This window comes from Rhinopithecus bieti, unplaced genomic scaffold (assembly GCF_001698545.2).
Source record: "Rhinopithecus bieti isolate Rb0 unplaced genomic scaffold, ASM169854v2 scaffold_6708, whole genome shotgun sequence".
Taxonomy (NCBI): domain Eukaryota; kingdom Metazoa; phylum Chordata; class Mammalia; order Primates; family Cercopithecidae; genus Rhinopithecus; species Rhinopithecus bieti.
Window position 1 is genome coordinate 1,395,427 of NW_016806329.1, and position 19,225 is coordinate 1,414,651.

The 19,225-nt window shown below is 33.4% G+C and overlaps 1 protein-coding gene across 2 annotated transcripts in view; it reads left to right on the forward strand.

Moving 5' to 3' along the window:
- STPG2 (sperm tail PG-rich repeat containing 2) overlaps window positions 1–19,225 on the forward strand; it is a 669,788-nt gene that overhangs the window by 253,937 nt on the left and 396,626 nt on the right. For both annotated transcript variants that reach the window (XM_017875498.1, XM_017875499.1), the window contains exon 11: window positions 12,047–12,206. In XM_017875498.1, the coding sequence (XP_017730987.1) occupies window positions 12,047–12,206 (160 nt within the window). The remainder of the gene's footprint in view (window positions 1–12,046; window positions 12,207–19,225) is intronic.

Here is a 19,225-nt window from a genome sequence, read left to right on the forward strand (position 1 = left end):
AAAAAAAAAAAAGTTAATGAAAAGAAAAAAAAATCTAATAAAACCGGTACCTGCCTTTTGTTTGGACTGTGTAATACATTCACATGTAATGTCATTATTGATATGGTAGAATTGATACCTTGATACCTGCCATTTTGTACTTTGCTATGTTTCTCGTGTCTGTTTTATTCCCTGATCCCCATGTTTTTAAAAATACTTTTAATTGAATGTATATTTACTAGTGTAAATAAAGAATGAAATAAATGAGGTATAATAATTATACATATTATATAAATTATATATGATGCATTATATTATTATTTAATAATAACTAAAGTTTAAGTAGTGCTTATTTATGTGCCTTGTGTGCTACAAATATTAACTCATTTAATCTTTATAACCCAAGAAGATAGAAGCTATTATTATTATTAGACCCATTTTACAGATGAGAAAATTGAGACATATAATTTGACCATGGTTATATGGTTATATGGCCAGCAAAAATGTTGACTCAGGGCTTGATCCCAGAAACACAGCTTCAGAGGCCATAACCTTTACTACTGGTAGACATTAACTCCAGTGCATAAGAAAGACCATAAATGTTTGTTGTTAGGCTGATAGGCAGATACTAAAATAGAGTAGCATTTAAGAATAGTGGCTCACACCTATAATCCCAGCACTTTGGCAAACCAAGGCAGGAGGATCACTTGAGCCCAGGAGTTCAAGACCAGCCTGGGAAAGATGACGAGATGTTATATTTAAAAAACAAATAAACAACAACAAAAAACACACAAAATTCCCCACAAAAAGCCCCAAATCAGTTAGGCATGGTAGCATGTGCTTGTAGTTCCAGCTACTCAGGAGGCTGACCAGCCTGGGAAAGATGACGAGATGTTATATTTAAAAAACAAATAACAACAAAAAACACACAAAATTCCCCACAAAAAGCCCCAAATTAGTTAGGCATGGTGGCATGTGCTTGTAGTTCCAGCTACTCAAGAGGCTGAGGGGGGAGGAGCTCTCAAGCCCAGGAGCTTGAAGATGCAGTGAACTATGATCATGTCACTACACTCCAGCCTGGGTGAGAGAATGAGACCCAGTTTCTAAATAAAAAAATAAAAACAGTATCACTTCCATAGCATTTTGTTTATACAACAGGGGAAACAGCCTACCAAATTCTCCAAGAGAAGGGAAGGAGGAAGTAAGAATATTCACACATTTTTTTTAAATGATCTGTTTTTGATTCATATAAAGTTAAAAGTATTTTGGTTGTTTTAAATAACTATAGCTTTTAAATGTGATGGTGGAAAATAGTAATAGCGCCCTTGGAGTCTTTTTATTGAATGCTTTCTTCTTCTTTTTTTGTTTATTTAATCAAGAAACATTTAGTGTCACTAAAAAATGTGTTATTAAATTTGACATGAAATGTAAGCTAACTTGCACAATTTTTTTTCGATATTCTTTTAAAATTTTTTATTTTACTTTAAGTTCTGGGATACATGTGCAGAACATGCAGGTTTGTTTCAAAAGTATACATGAACTTTTACAATTTTTTGATGTCACATAAGCACTATAAATCTGGCAGCAGATGGGAGTATTGAAAATATATTTCATTCATTAGAAAATATATTTATTTATAGGAACATTAGGGTAGCATAATTAGATTTTCTGCAATTCAAATGTGCAATTTGCCTTTTTCTATTAAGATCTACAATCTATGTGTCATAACATGGAAAACATAGTTACCTTGGGAGTATGGTGAATATTATCAGGGATCTATACGTCTCTGTCTAGACAATGTTCTTTTCTTGTTGTTCCATACCTTGTCTTACTCATCTTGATTTTTCTCCTTTCTCTTTACCTTATGCATAGTGTATTTCTCCCTGTTTTCACCATTACTATTCTCTGTCTAAATATAACTACATAATTGTTTTTGAAGTGGGTAATGAGATGTTGAGATATTTGTAGCTTAGGAAAGAAAGGCTGGACCATCCTGCCCACCATTACCCTTACTATGGTGGAGGCAGGTTCCAAATATGAGTAGTTCTACAATTCGTCTCACTGACAATCTCACAGGATAAAGAATACAGAGAAATGCCTTGTGCACAGTGACCTTCCACATACTTCATGGTGGGGGGTGTAAATGAGCAGGTGAGGTTCTTGAGGGCCTTTTAAAAGTTAATAATAAGGCTATAAATATAACCCAGCAATTCTGACTTCAAGTTCTGTGGTATTTTAGTAGCACTACCTTAAAATGATTTCTATTTATGTACAAGGGATGTTTCTTGCCATACTGAACCAAAGTAGATGATGTTAAGATTCATTTGATTTTAAAAAGTATGAACATAAATTGATTAGAATCTTACTTGTAGACATTTCTCTAGGGTTAATGAATAATTTTCCTAACTCTGCTGTTTAAATTCACACATCTCTCACAACTTATGTTCAAAATTTACTTCAAGTTTATCAAGGTGATTTTTAATGCCATATCCAAATCTGTTCAACTGGTACTAGGAGCAATTATGTCCTTTTTAAAGAATTTCTCTGTCTTTACATTCAACATTACAAAATAATTAACTTTTAGACTAAAAGTGGAACTCTGAAGAATGGATATTATGTCAATTAGATCTATTATAATTGGCGATAATCTGCTTATTCTCTGCCTCAGTAGCATTAGCATTTGCAGGAAGAGAAAGGTTATATAGGCCGTTTCTGTTCTTGTATTTTACTTTAATATGCTGAGATGCACATTTTTTTTCTATAAAACTAATGTCAAAGGTGGTCATGAAAACTTAAGCATTAAAAGTCAAAGTCTACTTTTTGATAGCAAAGAGAAGAAAATGCTTCTCACATTAAATATTAATCAAATTTAACTACGTGGAGACACTCTGTAATGATTTTGTGAAAGTTAGTCCTTGATCAAAGTTTTAATGGACATATTCCTACTTCTATATCATTTCTGAGATTATAAATTATATCTACCTTTATTAGAAGCAGGAACATCCTTAGCGAAAGCAGTATTTGAAAAATATTTATACAACACAGAAAGGTGAACAAAAGAAAAGCTAGCTTTGTATTTTAGGCTTTGCTAAATAAAGAATATAGAACTGATTACATTTGAGGTAAATTTAAGCATTGTATGGGTTGAAAATACTTTAAAGGCATAGTGTCAGCCCTACTGTTATGGAAGAACTCAACAACAAGGCTAAACAAAAAGAAAGCCTCAAGGTAGACTCATTCTGTTAGATACTGTTAGACTCATTCACACACTCATAACTCACATATTCATTCATTGATTAAAAAATATGTGTCAATCACTTACTGTTTGCAAAGACATTTGCCATTCTGGGAGATAAAATGATATGCAAAATAGAGGTTTTCTGAACACTCAAGGAGCTCTCTCATTCCTATGGTGATGGGTGATATTAAACAAGTAATTAGAGACTTGTTTAATTGCAAATGTAATAACTGTTGCAAAGTTAAAAGTTTTGTATTGTGAGAGCATATCAGAGCTGAAAGAGCTAATGAATTCAGGGAAGATTTGAGACTCAAAGGATTAACAAGAATTAGAGACTAAAGGGAATGAATAAACCATGGTCAGAAAGCTTTTGACAAAGTTAATTCAATATTACACATAGTTTCTGAAGTGAGTTAACTTTTTACAGTTCTAATGACCTCAAAAACAGAGAGCTATTATGACTGAGATTATTAGTTTCTTACTCAGTATTCATTTGTTCTTTCTTTCTTGCTAACAGAACTCAATTTTATTTAGAATAACAATGTGTCCAGGTAAAGCAACTACTTTTTCAGGGTTCCCTTGCAGCTTGAGGGTGGTTATTTGGCACACTTTTAACCAATGCAAAGAAAGCAGAAGTTACTAGCTTAGGCTTTCAGAAAAGACTTCAGAAAAGACTTTTATAGTTGTTAAACAATTTTGCTTTTACCCTTTCTCTGCTTTATTTTGAAATAAAACATTATGACAGGACCTACAGTCAATATCTTGAGAGAATATAAGGATGAGGGTCACAACCTAAATACGATGCAGCAAAAGACATGAAAGTACCTAAATACTGGATGATATGGAGCTTGTATATCCCTAGATTCCTACTTCAAGTTTCACTAATTTGAGAGACTAATAGAAAAATTACTCCATAAATTTGAAGGGTAAATTGAATCTTATCTGAGGAAATTTTGTCTTCCTTCTCATCAGACAGTTTTATCTACTTCTTGCCCTTATATAAACAAAGTAGTAAATGTTCAAATATATATAATATATTTGTTCAGTGTGTTATTTATGTTTATGTATTTATGCAAATAATGAATAATAAAAGAATTCAGAAGAGTAAGATATCACTTCTAGCTAGGGTTCTTGAGAATGCTTAATGAAAGAGATTCTACTTGAACTGGCTTTTACAGTTGTAAATTTGCCTTCAAATTGAAAAGAAGCTTTGGATGCCAAGGAGAGTTTCCTGAATTTTTTTCCCATAGGCACTGGGGAGCCAGTGGGGGTTTTTAGCAGGTTTATGTCATTTTTAGTACAATAATTTATTGGCTACTAGCATGCAAATAGTTGTGGACTAAAAGAACTAAAGCTAAAATAGGCAGGTAGTCCAACTGCCGAGGAATAAGTATTTTGGAGCCCATGCCAGGATCTTTGTGGTAGTGAAGGACAGAAAAGTCTAAGGTGAGAGAGGTTACAATAGATATAACCTTGGTCATTTTTAGGTATGCGAGAGAAAGGTGAACAAAAGTAAAAGCCAGCTTTGTATTTTTAGGCTTGGCTAAACATAGAATTTTTTTGTAAGTCAGTGAGGAAAGAAACATCGTTTGGTAGCTGGAGGTAAGGGAAGATAATAAGTTTTATTTTAAGGCTATCTGAGGATAATGAAGTGCAAATGTCCAGAACACAACTGAAACTTTGTGATTCAAATATGACTAGCATAATGTTATGTTGCAGGAACTAGGTTAAGTCCATTGTGTTATTGCCTATGTGATTTTGACTATCAGTACTTTTTGTTATTTTTTACTGAGCTTTGAAGTATCATGTTTTCCAGGCAATTCTAATTCCTTTCATAAAACAACATTGGCCTAAATGGTCTTTTCCAGTGTACCAGGAGAGGATGGAAATAAAGTCAGTGTCTTAATTTAATTTTATGTAACTTAATTTAGGAGAGCTAAGTAATTAAACATGAGGCCAAAGTACATAAGAAAGCGGCAGCCCTTTATTGCAAATATGCACACACTCTCAGGCGAGGTTCTCTGGTCCTCAGGTGTAGGGGGGCCAGGGAAGTTGCACGGACGCTCTGGGGTGAGGTTCCCCGGTCCACGAATGCGGGGGCCCAAGAAGTCACGCCAGCTCCTGCCGGAGGCGGACTTTTATGCATTGGTACTGGAAGAGGGAGGGCAGTGGGTGGGATAAGGGCATGATAGGGGTGTCTCCATAGGCATGGCCGGGTAAGTTTTGATCTCTTCGGATTGACGTCACCTGGCGCATGCTTGGTTGATCTGCATCTTCTAGGGGCGGGCTACATTTTCCCGCACGCGGGTAAGTTGGTGATGAAGAACCCAGAAACAACAGGTACTGCTCCATCTTGTTCACCTTCCTTCATTTTGTCCTTTCTCCCTCACCCAGTCAGTATTTTCAATTTTTACCTATTGCTTACAATTAATACTATAATTTTATATCTATATTAAAATATTTTTTCCTATCAAAATAACACGTTCCTTTCTAAGTCATGTATTTTACAAGGCATATGTTTACAATGATGAATATTAGAGATGCTTAAAATGGCAAAGATGACATTAGTAGTTATAATTTGCAACATGTAAAACAAAGATAATTTGATTATCATCTGAAATGCCTTTCTTCTTTATAGAACCAAATTTAAGCAATTTGGATAAGCAGATTGGCAAATTGCTTAAACAAAGTTATCTGAATATTTAGGCAAACATAACTATATTTATAGCCTATAAAGTTTTTCACCATATATATTTGATTAAAGATTTTGCTTGAAAGTTTTGATTGAAAGTTTGAAGTCTTCTTAAGTCACTTCAATGATAATGACAAGCTTCATTGTAAAAGAAGTTATATGTGACTTAAAATTATGTATTTAGGAATTTGAAATAAAATTTTAGACTAGAATATACTTAACTACGAAATAACAGCTAGAACAAGTTATAAGATATACATGCACAGAAATGGAAGAACATTTATTTCGTAACTTGAAAGAGGAAGTAGTTCTGGTTTAATTGCTCAGAATTTTAACTCTAGTGTATTGTATGAATTTCTTTCACATACCTCTTGCTATTAGACCTACTGCATATTGTTGCAGGCTTTTCTTTCTAGTAAGTTTGTCTCCTAAGCAAAGACTGATATTTCACTCTGCCTTCGTGGTCCTGTGCCCTCCATGTTGCCTTTTTTTTTTTTTTGAGACAGAGTTTCACACTGCTGCCAAGCTGGAGTGCAGTGGCACAATCTCGGCTCACTGCAATCTCCGCCTCCTGGGTTCAAGTGATTCTCCTGCCTCAGCCTCCTGAGTAGCTGGGACTACAGGCACGTGCCACCATGCCTGGCTAATTTTGTATTTTAGTAGAGACAGGGTTTCACCATGTTGATCAGGCTGGTCTCGAACTCCTGACCTCGTGATCCACCCGCCTCGGCCTCCCAAAGTGCTGGGATTACAGGTGTGAGCCACGGCGCCCGGTTGCCTTCCTGGTTTTTTGATTGAGAGTCTGAAGTTCCCTTTCCCTTCTTTCCTGCATATTCAACCCTTCAGTGTTTTCAACTTTAGCTTTGTATACCATTTAGATTCAAAATATGACAACTATCTTGAGGAATAAACTTGTATTTGTTGTCAGTCATAGCTCTAGTGTGATGTTGTCTCCTAGGCATCACTAGATTACTAGAGATTTTACTCTGTCTTTCCAGTCCAGACCTCTATGCTTTTGCCTGCTTCAGTATTCAGTAAATATTTCATAGTAAAGAATCAGTGATGATGAGTTCAGGCTCCTCTGAGTTTAGGCTGAGGTTCAGGTTCAGAAGTTCAGGCTCCCTTCTCTCAGCCTGTATTCTCTCATAGTCATGCTATACTATGTGACTTTCAAACGCTCCACAAATTCCTTTTTCTCTTTGAATAATCTGTGACAATACCAGTCTTTAGCCCTTGCCCAGACTTAGTAAATGCCCACAGGAATGGAACACAGCTTGTAATCTCAATTTACATAGGAAAGTCTCTTCTACTTTTGGAATTGAGCACAAAATCCTCCTATTATTACCAATCTCTGATATCTTTCAAACAATAATTTAAAAATTTTACTATTTCTGAAATTTAATGCCAAGGTTTATCAAAACTTAACTGTTTATCAGTAATGGTTTATCAAAACTTACTCATTGGTGGAAATCTGGGAGTAGCTATTTTGATTCTAGATAAAATATGTTAAAACAAAAAGCAATTTAGAAGTAAACGGTCATGGTCGGTCAATATTTTTAAAATGTTTAATTAACCAGAATAATATGATAATTTAAGGTTGTATGCACGGTTCCACATATATGCAAAGCAAATACTGACATAAATAACTTTAAGAAGAAAGAAACAAATTCAAATGTAAAGATAAACCTATATATTTAGATAAATCTATTCCAAAGAGATCAAATAGAATAAACCACCTTATAATGTTACTTAATAAGAAAAAATGAGAAATGGCTTAAATGACAAATTTCAGAAATGAAAAGGACATCTCTACAGATTCTGAAGCAAAAAGCAAACAGTTTGCATTATTAACAAATTTGAAATTTGAAAACTTAGGTGAAATGGACAACAAATCTCATTAAAGAAAAAAAAAAATCCAGAGTTGCTATCTTATCTTAAAATGTCTACTTTTCAACCAAAACTTATTAGATATGTAAATATCAGCTATTAAAATTTTTTTTCAAAAAATTAATGGAACTTATGATTCAATAATTAAAGAAAAACATGCTAGCAGTGAGCCAATAGAGAATTTCAATAGATAATAGAAGCAAGCAAAGAAACAAACAAAAGAATGAAAATAATTCTAAAGTTGTAAAGTACAAAAACATAAACAAAAAATTTACTAACTGAGCTCAGGAGATTTGAGAGGGCAGAAGACATAACTAATGAACTGAGAGATAGATCAATAGAAATCATTGAATACGAGAAACAGAGAACAAGATTGAACAGTATAAGTAGTTTGAGACCTGTGGGTCAATGTCAAGTATTTCAGCATATAGATAATAAAAGTCCCAGAAGGAGAGGTGAAAAAGAAAGGAGCAGAAAAATATTTGAAGACATAATTGCTGAAATCTCTCCAAATATAATAAAAAAAAACACTAATCTATGAATCCAGGAAGTTAAGTGAACTCCAAGTAGAATATATTTAAGGAGAACTCACACGTACACACATTATAGTCAAACTAGTGAAAGAGAACAAAGGTAACATCTTGAAAGCAACAAGAAAAAGGAAACTTATGTAGTGGAAACAATATCACTAATTGTAGACTTCTCATCAGAATCAGTGGAGGTCAGAAATTAGTGAAGTGACATGCAAAAGGCTGAGAGTAACAAATTGCAAGCAAAAATTCTATATTTAGTAAAACTATGATTCAAGGTGAATATGAAGTAAAAATATTTCCAGATCTTTTACCACAGCATGGTAAAGGAAAACTTTATTCTGAGGCTAAAACTTAAGGTCAATCTTTATTTGCAAAGTGCTACAATATGGGAGACAATTTAGGGATTGAATGCTCCATTCCTTTCTGTGGCTGAGGGCTTTACTTGTTGATGTTTTGTAACCAAGGTTTTTGAAGATCAAAGCCTACATGCAGTTTCACATGTCTGAGATCAGAGAGTATATGTAATTTCATATGTCAAAATAGCAGGGAACATTCGGTGAAATTGGAAAAATTCTGAATGTGTATGAAATTAGGTGGTTTCATACCTCCTGAAACCTCTTGATTCTGGGAAAACTGAATTTGTATGAAACCAGGAGGTTTCAAACCTCCTGGTTTCATACATATTCAGAATTTTTCCAATTTCATTCAGTTGGAAATGCTGAATCCTTTTCATACAAATTCTGAATTTGTATGAAATCAGACCAAGAAATGTTAATCTTTTGGTCTATGGGGTTACAGGTCAGTTAGGCTTGAGTTTTAAGTGAGTTGTTGCATGGGTATTGAGCATGTAGAATTTTATAGGGACTTTGACTTGACAGAAATGAATAAATTCAGAAGGTGTGTGAGATGGTTTTGCCAAAATACAAACAGGCTGACCCACCTTCCTTTAAAGTAGTTGAAACCAGTGAATTTTTTTTACACTTCCTGGAACATTGTCTTTATGTGATTCTCAACAACTTAACTACTTTTGATTTGTTTGTAGCTTAAAATACTAGAGACTTCCCTTTTAATATCCCATTAGCATCTCTATTCAGGCAAGGGAGATATTACTGAGGGGTTCACGTAGTCCTATACCTAATAAAGATAATAATACCAATGGCAATGATGATAGCAATGAAAGCCAACACTGGTACTCCTTATGTATCAGAAAACATTTTAAGAATTATATGCACATTAATTACACAAATTTTATGCTTCTTTATGTTATTTTAGGGTAGGGCTTTTGTTTTCCGGATGAGGACGTCAGGACACTAAGCCTAGGACAAGGATTCATGTTCTACCTAAAAAATGAGGCCAGGAAGATGAGAGCCAGACATTTTTAGCTTTTGTGTTGGGACCCAGATTCTCTGCTGTATAATGTGGAGTTTCCCAAATGCAAGAACAGGATTTAAATATTGGCATGAGAAAAAAGTCATGCAATAAGCCAAAAAGAAAAAAAACCATGAGAAATGTCTATTATATCCATTCTTCATGTCCCTTCTTTATTTTCTGTGATGTATAAAGAATCACCAACAAATTTGATGATCTCATCTACAAATACTATTTCCCCAATATGATATTCAACTGATTTAAGGTACTATACAGTATATAGGTATTGTTTAAATTATTGTTACTAGACAGAATTTCAGATTTGTCCTATTAATCATCAGCTTAGGATATTTACTTGAAATGTTAATCTCTTGGTCAAATAAAATGGGAATTTAAGATGAGTAGAAAGAGGAAGGAACATCAGTAAAGTACACAAGCAGGGAATAAATTTCAGAGAAGAATAAATATGCATAGGTAGAGGTTGTTATGAACAAGGGTAATATACATTGGATTAGTAGGAGAGGCAGTGAATCTACTGAATTTAAGAAACTAATTTGACAAATTTTTCCAGGTGTGAACAAACTATTGTTGAAGAATACTGATCACTGATGCAGTTTCTTGTCTTTGCTTCAAGTTATTGAAAAAATAGTTTCTGTATGGCAGTAGCCAAACTTATCAATTATATCCAGTCTAGGCACTGGAAGAAGAAATAGATGTTGACACCAGGTAGGGTGTTACGGGAAGTGGGAACAATAATGGCTTCTGATAAGAAAACTAAAGTGATAGTAGGCACAATCAAGATCTTTGCAAAGCTTTCCTGTTTACACTGGGCATATTGTATGCACAGGATCTCTTTGTGTTTTTATAATCTCTTCCAGTTTCTTTTCACATACTATAGAGGCAGCCCCAAAAGATACACAAATCATCTATGGAAATATTGCCTCTATTGCTTATTTTCCGCCTACCCTTACTGTATATACTCTTGATGAAGGCAAAAAGAAAATGGTTTCCAGCATCTCTTAGATGACTTACCTATCATGACATTTCATATTTAACATGGGACTCAAACCAGAAGTGGGGGTTTCATGTAAGAATCCCCTACCCTAGTCATGACCTTACCATATTTTGTGATTCTTTGGAAGTGGAAGATAATGTTAGCATATGCTTGATTGTGATAATTTGGATGTAAGGAACAAGAAAAAATATGTTTTCTAAAATATGGCTCCTAGAGGGACTTCAAAAGTATGCTTTCTCAGTATCCAATTTTGTTTGACTTATTTGAAACTAAAATACTTCCCTGTTAGCTCAAACCCTGACTGTTCAGCCTTTTTTTTTTTTGCATTGAAATTAACTTTTCTAGAATAGTAAGATTCACTTAACCCTTTTATAGAAACAGGTACCAAGCTAAGTACATTACTCATTTTAACTCATTTAATCCTCAGAATAATATTATGAAATAAGTACGATCGTTTTTCTCACTTTACATATGCAAAAACTCAGGATCACAGAGGGTAAGTGGCTTGCTTGAGGTCACATAGCTAGTAAGCAGCAGATATTTGGAACCTAGGAAATCTAGTGCCAGAGTCCACATGCTCGCCGTAACACTTTCCTGCCTACTGGGAAATCATTAACACTTAAAAAGTTTTGGTCTTTATACGTAATCTAGGTGAACAGATTTCAAAGGAATATGCTATAATTTGAGGAAAATTAGTTTTAAAAAGTTTTCACTGAGATAATTAGCTAATTGTTTAAGGTATTACTTGTCCAACAAATATATGGCACATATTTCTTTTAGTTTAGTATTATTATTATATTTATTAATATCCATGTGGGTTCATGTTGATTAAAAATGTTACTATGACTGCAGTTCATATAAAGAACTATAAATAATGAAAGAGGAAGCCTTCTAACTTAATTGTAATTATTAAAATGAAATAAGCAGTCTCATTTTGTAGAATAAGTAAAGTATGTTCACTTAGAACAGTAAAGCAGGAATAGTTCTGCTGCTTAGGAAAACAGGTAATCATTGTTCTCATTCTTGTAAGCAATTTGATTTTCATGATTAAATTGAATATATTTGATTTATATCATGAAAGCTATTTTTTAAAGAAAATGATCCTAAAGTTCATACTTGTGTTTATTTTACTTTAATTTTGGCAAGTAAATTTACATTTTTGTTAGGCGGGCATAGATTTAAGAATTCTTTTTTAAGTTTGTAGTTTTAATGTTTAATTAATAAAAGTTTTAGGATTTTTCTACTCATTGCTTACTGTAACCATCCATCTGATATCTTCTTGAATATTTTCAATATAAGATATATTTATGCTCATCTATGAAAATTTTTTTCAGGTTACTCCAGCGCCAGGCAGCTATGATGTTCACAAATCATATGAGATGTCCCAAGTTAAGCATAAATATATGCCACCTCGTAGTTTAGTGGCTAAAAGAAAACATGCCTCTTTTCTTAGTGCAACTCCTCGGTGCCTAGAAAAAATGACTGATGGGCCAGGTAAGTCTAGATAGTCCTTATAAAGCTACCAGGAAAAAAAATTCTAAGGTTTCCATATTAAAATAGCTAGAATTATTGATAGGTTCGTGGAGACTGAAAAGTTAAGCAAAATAATTTATAACAAACCATTTTTCTCATCCATGCTTTAACAAAATAACATTGACTTAATCAACATTATTTGAGGACCTGCTGTGTTGTACATCGTTTTGCTTAAAGTCGCAGTTTCTGAGAACCCATCCATGATGTTATGTGAGGACTTACTGTAATTGTAAACACACATTTGCATTTACTGTGCCTCTCTTAAGTGTGTAGGACAAAAACCAAAAAGAGAAAATACTTATTCAGTGGACGATTTAAGTTATTTTTTCAAATGTAAGAAGACTTTGGGGGAGGGTGGGTTATGTCTCTTAATTTTACCAAAGACAATTTTACCACTTTTACTAAAGCTAATAAAGTCATCCAGCATTCTATTAGGGAAAAAAACCAGAACTCATAACATGCTAAAGTTGTTAGAGGAGAAAGGCACTTTACCCTCATTTGGAAAATCAGTCATATAGAAGATATACATCAAGCCAGTTGTACAGAATTATTTTATTCTTTTCCAAATATAAAGAAAGCAACTATATAAAAGATAAACATTTATTTGAGCATTTACAATTCCAAAATAATTTTAATTTTAAAATTTGGATAGTCTTAGCTATCAGTAACAGCATTCTTGTTCTAAAAATGAATGCAGTAACTTTTGCTGAAAATGAAGATAAGTCAGTTATTATGCTATTTTACACAGGAAAACTAGATAGAGAACAGGAACAATCATTTTCAACGGTAATTTACAAGTGTATTCCCACTAAGTAACCAAACTGTTGTAATGAATTTTATGAGAATATGGAGAAAAAAAATGAAACAGAATGAAGAAACTCTTTTTTCCAAAGTTTTAATGAAAACTAAAACAGGAGAATATAACTTATCCAGCAAATAATACTTGGACAGCCTGAGATCCAGAGGCTTGCTTTGTTTCTCACTGCCTTTTAAAAATCAGGCATATTGCCAGCCTATAGATCCATTTTAAGTTGAAATTTCGCTTTTTCTTTTCTTTTTCTTCTCTTGAGTTGTTACACCATTGTTGATTTTGTGAGGTTTTAGCTTTGCTGTGAAGTAGGATTCAAACTCCTGTAGTATGTCCCTGACTACACTCAAATGTGGTTACCCAGGGAAATAAGTTCTTTGAAATTTCAGCACCATCACCAGCATCAAGCACAATCAATTAAATAAGAAATAATATTAATCTCAGGGTCTCATGAAGTAGATTATGTTGAGTATCATATTTCCTGATATTTTTTGTCTGTCTTCCTTTACTCTCCTTTGCATAAAAATTCTTACACATGGAATGCAACGTAAGAGTTTCAGTTAAGTGCCAGGATTGAAAGACTTTTCATTGCTTCATTATTTAGCATAGCGCAAGCAAATTAGCTAATTCTTTCATTAGTTTCTATTTTTCACAATTGAGATATTTGGCACCTACTTGCCTCATGAGAATACAAAAGATTAATGAGAACTATATTTCAAAGTCATTTTCAGAACCTTTGAAGCTCCTTTGAAGTATAAGATCTTATCATAATATGAAACATGTTTCTTCTTAACGTTAAGCCAACACTAGCTTCTAACAGAATTTGAGAGGTAAGGGAATATCTTCATTTGGAAGACAGTTATTATTTGGAAGTCAAAGACATAGTGACTGTCAAAGTCACTGTACGACTGCAGAGTAGACAGCTTGTGAAATGAAAAGAGCTTATCACGTTGGTTAATACCAGTAATTCATGAAGTTTGCTATCCTGCATCTTAAAGTGGCCCATACTTCAAAGGGATAGTAACAGAAACCCCACATGCCTCTATAATCAACACATTAGAAAAAGCCATATGGACCTCTGAGGCTATTATCTGATACCATGATATATGAAATTTTATATCCTCTGACATGTAGATATTGTAGTAATTATGGAATTATTCTTTTAAATTTAATCTGCTACCTTAAGGCATACCATCTAAAATATTGCTCTAACATAGATTTAGTAGGTGCCCAGGGCCAGTTCAATTAATGTCATGCTGTATTCTGGTAATTGAAGATTAACTTTCCTTGATCTATACTCTGTTACATTGATCTAATCAAGGACAAGATTCAAGTGTGATATTATCAAGTCTCTAAATATGTTCCTAATTTTTAAATAGAGTTTTACTTTGTTTTTTTTTTGATCAATATGACAAAGAATTGTCTATTCTTTTTAATATTAATATATACATACTAATATTGTTTTTGCTTTAAAATGAAAATAGACCACTTTTGTTTGTAATTTTGACTCTAACTTTTGCTAGAGACAGCTAATACATGACATCATTTGCTTTTTAAAAAATCATTTTATAATCAAAAGATCCAGTGATAATAATTCTATTTGTTATATGCTGTGGGTCAATGTTTATCTTATGAATGATGGCCTTTCATATCATAATGTTCTTAGTAACAAAATAAGAAAAGAAGTTTCTTTACCCTATTATTTCTCTATTAAACATTGGTAATTTTGTTTTGCTTTAATAGCAATGGTTGGATGCAAAATTTCTTATACGTCAGATAAAATTATTTAGTATTGTTATATGTATACGTATGTGTACACATAAATGAAACTATAAGATTGTCTGACTTAATTTGGAGAGCATGATATGCATATTTATTACTTGGGTCATTATATTACTAGAAAGAATGCTGTGCCTCATAGAACTTAAAAATGCACATTGTTATCTTTCTATCTATATAATTATTGGAAAATTAAAATTGATTACTGGATATCTTACATTTGTAGATAAAAGTGTTAAGAACTGAGATTGATGCATACATGAATAATTATAATCTCATGGGATTTATGGAACTTGTAAGACATTCAATAACTCATGTTATAACCATGTATTTATTTCAAATTATTTTAGATCTTTATTTAGAAATATGAAAATGGTTTTATTTATAAGTAAAGTTTGTTGGAATATACTTAAGAGGGACAAAAGTCATTTTCATTAGTCTAAATTAAAGAAGGAAATAGTACATCCACAATCAGTGTATTGTATATCCTTTAGTGTTGTGTGACTAATAAAACACAGTAGAATTGTTTAATGAAGAAATAATTAAATTAGGTATATTACATTATAAAGCAGTCTTTTCTTATTATACCAAGTTTTAATTAATGGATATGTAAATGATTTTGTGATTGATCCAACTCAGGTAAAGTGAAATTGTTAAGTGGAAAAGTATTTAAGCATCACTTTATTTCTCACATTGACATGTTTTCGTCATAGGTTAGGGGCAGGGGTATGCTTGACAAATTTAAAAGAAAATGGATATAAACATTGTTGAGAGTGTGGAAAATTGAGGACCCTCATACATTGTGTTGAAAGTATAAATTTATATCAGTGTTTCTTAAGGGCAGGTTGGCAAACTGTTTCAAATATTAATGCCATTTGACCTGAGAATTCTGCTTCTAAGATCATCCTAAGGCAATTATTAATACCAAAACTTAAACATCAAGGACTTAACGAAAAGAGTAATAAAAAGTTCAAAATGTCCTAAATGGAAAGAAAAGTGGAGTTTAGTTAATTTTGATACATAACTGACTAGAATCCTATGAAAATATTACAAATGTTATATGATTTTTTAAACATGGGAAGATCTTGGTAACAAGATAGGATTAATCTATTCAATCAATTAACAAATATGTATTGAGACTATCTTATATATTAAGCACTCTTACCTTCAGGGACGTGGATACAGAAATATTCTGTTTCATAAGAGCTTTATTTTAATTTAATAATAATATCATTTTATTAACTAAATAGTAATTTAGTTGTTATTTATTATCAGTTATTAATTAAATATTGTTAATATTAATTATAAATTAATAATGAATAATATATGCCGTGATACAGTAAATATTCTTGTTTCATAAAGCTTAATTTCAGATATAAGAGACATTTAATAAATGAAGAGGTAGATTGATAAATAGAGGAAGAAGGAAAATCAAGCATTTTTAAATTCCATGGGGGGACAAACAAAAGGGAAAGAATTGAGAGTTTAGAGTGGATGGTGAATCAGTTCCAAATAATGTTAATGGGGAAGGCTTCACTGAGAAATTAATAAAGGCATACCTTGGCAATATGGCTTAGTTTGGTTACATAGCACTGCAATAAAACTAAAATTGCAATAATGTGAGTCACATGAGTTTTTTGATTTCCCAGTACATATAAATTATGTTTATACTATACTATAGCCTATTAAGTGTGCGATAGCATTATGTCTAAATAAAACAAAGTAAATGACTTAATTAAAAACACTGAATTGCTTAAAAAAAAAAATGCTAACAATTATTTGAGCTTTCAGCGAGTCTTCTTTTTCTCCTGGAGGGTCTTGCTTCGATGTTGGTGGCTGCTGAATAGTCAGAATTTTGTTTACTAAAGATTGGGGTGGCTCTGGAAATTTCTTAAAATAAGACAACAATGAAATTGGCCACACTGATTGACCCTTCCTTTCATGAGATTTCTCTGTGGCATATGATGTGACTTGATAGCACTTGACTCACAATAGTACTTCTTTAAAAGTACAGTTAATCCTCCCTAACCCTATCACTGTTTTATCAACTAAGTTTATCCAATATTCGAAATCCCTTGTTGTTATTTCAACAGTGTTCACAGCATCTTCACCAGGAGTAAATCCCATCTCAATAAACCACTTTCTTTGCTCATCCACAAGAATCAACTCCTCATCCATTCAAGTTTAATCATGAAATTTTAGCAATTCAGTCATCTTTGGGCTCCACTTCTAATTCTAGTTATCTTACTATTTCTACCATATGTGCAGTTACTTCCTCTACTGAAATCTTGAACCCCTCAATTCATGAGGAATGGAATCAACCTTTTTCAAACTTCTGTTTATGTTGATCTTTTGACCTCTTCCCATGAATCATGAATGTTCTTAATGATATCTGTAATGGTATAGCCTTTCCAGAAGGTTTTCAATTTACTTTGCCCAGATCCCAGAGGAGTCATTCTGTATGGTGGCCATAGCCTTACAAAATGTATTTTTAAAGTAAGACTTGAAAGTTGAAATTAGTCTTTGATCCATGGGTTCAGAATGGATGTTGTATTAGCAGGCATGAAAATAACACTAATTTCCTTGTGCATCTCCATCAGAGCTCTTGGGTGACAAGGTGAATTATCAACAAGTGGTAACACTTTTATTTTGTAAGTGAAAGAGAGTTTATTAAGAAAATAAAGGAATAAAGAATGGCTACTCCATAGACAGAGCAGCCCCAGGGGCTGTTGGTTGCCCATTTTTACAGTTACTTCTTGATTATATACTAAACAAGGGGTGGATTATTCATGAGTTTTCTGACATTTCTTGGAACTGAGTATTCCTTCCATTTTTAGACCATATAGGATAACTTTATGGCATTGCCATGGCATTTGTAAGCTGTCGTGGCACAGGTGGGAGTGTATCAGTGAGGATGACCGGAGGTCACTCTCGTCACCATCTTGGTTTTTGGTGGGATTTAGCTGGCTTCTTTACTGCATGCTGTTTTATCAGCAAGGTCTTTGTGATCTGTATCTTGTGCCAACCTCCTATCTAATCCTGTGAATTAGAATGAGCAACTTACTGGGAATGCAACCCAGAATGTCTCAGCCTTATTTTACCCAACGACTACTTAAGATGGAGTCACTCTGATTCAAACTCCTCTGACATTTTCCCCCTCCCTTTTGTAAGAGAACCCTTAATCCTAAGGGTTTGAGAGGGATGAAGATCCATCTTTTGTAACATCAGGCTGAACAGGGGCAATAATATTGCTGCCTAACTATTGGGTCTCTTGCATTCAGGGTACAGAGGAGCTCAGTCAGAAAGTGTAGGTATGTATGGTCAGGGCAATACATAACTCTTCAGTACCAAGAAAAAGTGAGATCCATCCCTCTTATTTCTTCTGAGCAGCGGCCAGAGATGGCTGGTTGTATGCAGGAATAAGCAGGGTTAGTCTAAATTGTAGAAAAAACTCAAAAACAACTGATGAGACTAGAATCTAATAACATGTGTACCATTTTTCTTGAGACATATTTTTTATCTCTCCAGTGTGCCATTTTTAATAAAGACAAATCATAGTATGACCAATTTGCTTTATTATATTTGGCCTGATTATCTGTATAAAGTACAGCAAGAATAATAACTTTTTTATTATACTTTAAGTTCTGGGGTACATGTGCAGAATGTGGGTTTGTTACATAGGTATACACGTGCCATGTTGGTTTGTAGCATTCATCACCCCTTCATCTACATTAGGTATTTCTCCTAGTGCTATCCCTCCCCTAGTACCCCACCCCCTGACAGGCCCTGGTGTGTGATGTTCTCCTGCCTGTGTCCATGTGTTCTCATTGTTCACCTCCCACTTATGAGTGAGAACATGCGGCGTTTGGTTTTCAGTTCATGTGTTAGTTTGCTGAGAATGATGGTTTCCAGCTTCATCCATGTCCCTGCAAAGGACATTAACTCATTCTTTTTTTATGGCTGCATAGTATTCCATGGTGTGTATGTGCCACATTTTCTTTATCCAGTCTATCATTGATGGACGTTTGGGTTGGTTCCAAGTCTTTGCTATTGTGAAGAGTGCCACAATACACATATGTGTGCATGTGTCTTTATAGTAGAATGATTTATAATCCTTTGGGTATATATCCAGTAATGGGATTGCTGGGTCAAATGGTATTTCTGGTTCTAGATCCTTGAGGAATCACCACACTGTCTTCCACAACAGTTGAACTAATTTACACTCCCAACAGTGTAAAAACGTTCCTGTTTCTCCACAAGTTCTCCATCATCTGTTGTTTCCTGACTTTTTAATCATCACCATTATAACTGGCATGAGATGGTATCTCATTGTGGTTTTGATTTGCATTTCTCTAATGACCAGTGATGATGAGTTTTTTTTTTTTTTTTATAT